Source organism: Sinocyclocheilus rhinocerous, unplaced genomic scaffold (assembly GCF_001515625.1).
Source record: "Sinocyclocheilus rhinocerous isolate Xijiao unplaced genomic scaffold, SAMN03320098_v1.1 scaffold107, whole genome shotgun sequence".
Taxonomy (NCBI): Eukaryota; Metazoa; Chordata; class Actinopteri; order Cypriniformes; family Cyprinidae; genus Sinocyclocheilus; species Sinocyclocheilus rhinocerous.
In genome coordinates this window covers 935,011-936,851 of record NW_015635024.1, presented here as the reverse complement: position 1 = coordinate 936,851, position 1,841 = coordinate 935,011, and the positions used below count along the sequence as shown (strand labels likewise).

The 1,841-nt window shown below is 36.8% G+C and overlaps 1 protein-coding gene across 4 annotated transcripts in view; it reads left to right on the top strand.

The window, feature by feature from the left end:
• Positions 1-1,841, top strand: part of rfx1b (regulatory factor X, 1b (influences HLA class II expression)) — a 15,194-nt gene that overhangs the window by 3,144 nt on the left and 10,209 nt on the right. For all 4 annotated transcript variants that reach the window (XM_016560205.1, XM_016560204.1, XM_016560203.1 and 1 more), the window contains exon 2: positions 347-683. In XM_016560205.1, coding sequence (XP_016415691.1) covers positions 347-683 — 337 coding nt within the window. The remainder of the gene's footprint in view (positions 1-346; positions 684-1,841) is intronic.

Sequence of the window (1,841 nt, the reverse complement as noted above, 5' to 3'; positions counted from 1 at the left end):
TATAAGTTGCATCAACGATTTAACAGACTTTAATTGCAGTGTTCTTAATCTTTATAAGTTAGTAGTACTGTTCGGGTTTACAGTGTGGGGGCGTGTTAGAACGAGCCGTTTTAGGTAGGCGGGGCTGAGTCTTAACTTTAATAAAGAATATCTCTTTGGATTTGAGACTTTAGTCTTTGCAACTTTACAGATCTTCTTTATGCACCAAGAGCTTGTAACACTCCAAAGAGAAAGGAAAACTTGAAATCGCATCATATGACCCCTTTAAAACAAGTAAAGAAGTCTAAATCTGTTGGCTTTCAACTTCCTGCAGGGCTTAATCTGCGCTTTTAATTTCTGTTTGCAGACGGATTTGGGCTTTGTCGTCATGGCAACTTCAGGCTACACCGCTGAGGGGCTTCCGCCCTCCCAATCACAAGGGGGCAACGTCACGACGGCCTCGTCGACCCAGCAGAAAGCCACTTCCACGTCCCAGTTCCTCTCCGACATCCAGAGCTCGCCGGGATCCGCTCCTGCACAGACGGCCTCAATCATAAGAGCACAGGCCACACCCCCTGTCACTCAAAAGAAAGTGGTTTTGACCACGCCCCCTCAAGGAACCGTGTCAGGAGAGATACAAAGCTCCGCCTCCCAGGCAGGAAATGGCCAGAGCGCCCAGCAGTACATAGTGGTGACCGTTACCGGTGAGCACTCGCTCTTTACTAGATATGTGTGGACTTACCTTTCTCCAGTTAGGGCTGAAGCTGCAGCGCAGACCACTGGTTTATATGCAAAGTGTGTGTAATGCGATCTAACAGACACCTGACACTATCTAGGTCTCTCCCTGAATAGAAGGACCTCGAAATAAACACGCAACAGCAGCAGTGCGCTTCGCCACCCGACACACACGTTCCCTTCTGCCTGTGCTTTTTATTTAACACACTCACACGAACACATACACACGTTTTCTCTGATGACTGCACATCGTAACGCTCTAATTAGCAGCCGTTATGACACCACTGCCTACTCAGCGTCCTCATTGTGTGTGGATGAACTTCTTACGCAGCAGCTTTATTAATTACCACAAAGTTTACATGGGAGTGAAGGACAAAACTGTGAAACCTGATAGACCAAATATAATGACCACAATAAATTGCATATTTAAAATTAGACTATAAATGTCAATACCAAAAGAAAAATATCAAAAGAAAAAATTATGTAAATATATACACTTTAAAAAAAAAAAAATTAATACTTTTATTCAGAAAGGATGCGTTAAAATAATCAAAAGTGACAGCATAATTTTACAAAAGATTTTTATTTAGATAAATGCTTTTTATTTTTAAACAATTATAATGATTTCCGAGTTAACATTGATAAGGTTTTCAACATTGATAATAATCAGAAATGTGTCTTGAGCATCAAATCAGCATATTAGAATGATTTCTGAAGATCATGTGACACTGAAGACTGGAGCAATTATGCTGAAAATTCAGCTTTGATCACAGCAATAAATTACAGTTTACAATATATTACAATAGAAAAAGTGATTATTTTAAATTGTAATAAGATTTCACAATATTACTGTCTTTACTGTATTTTTGATCAAATAAATGCAGCCTCTGTGATCTTAAGAGACTTCTTTCAAAAACATAAAAAAATCTTACTGACCCCAAATTTTGAATGTTATGTATATTACTTGAATGTTATGTATATTAAAAATAAAATTTGTCAGCATGAAATACTTGAGTATATATATACATATATATTACAATTACATTATATATATATATATATATATATATATATAATGAAAATATAATTTATAATTATTAATTTTATTAATAATTAATAATAATTAT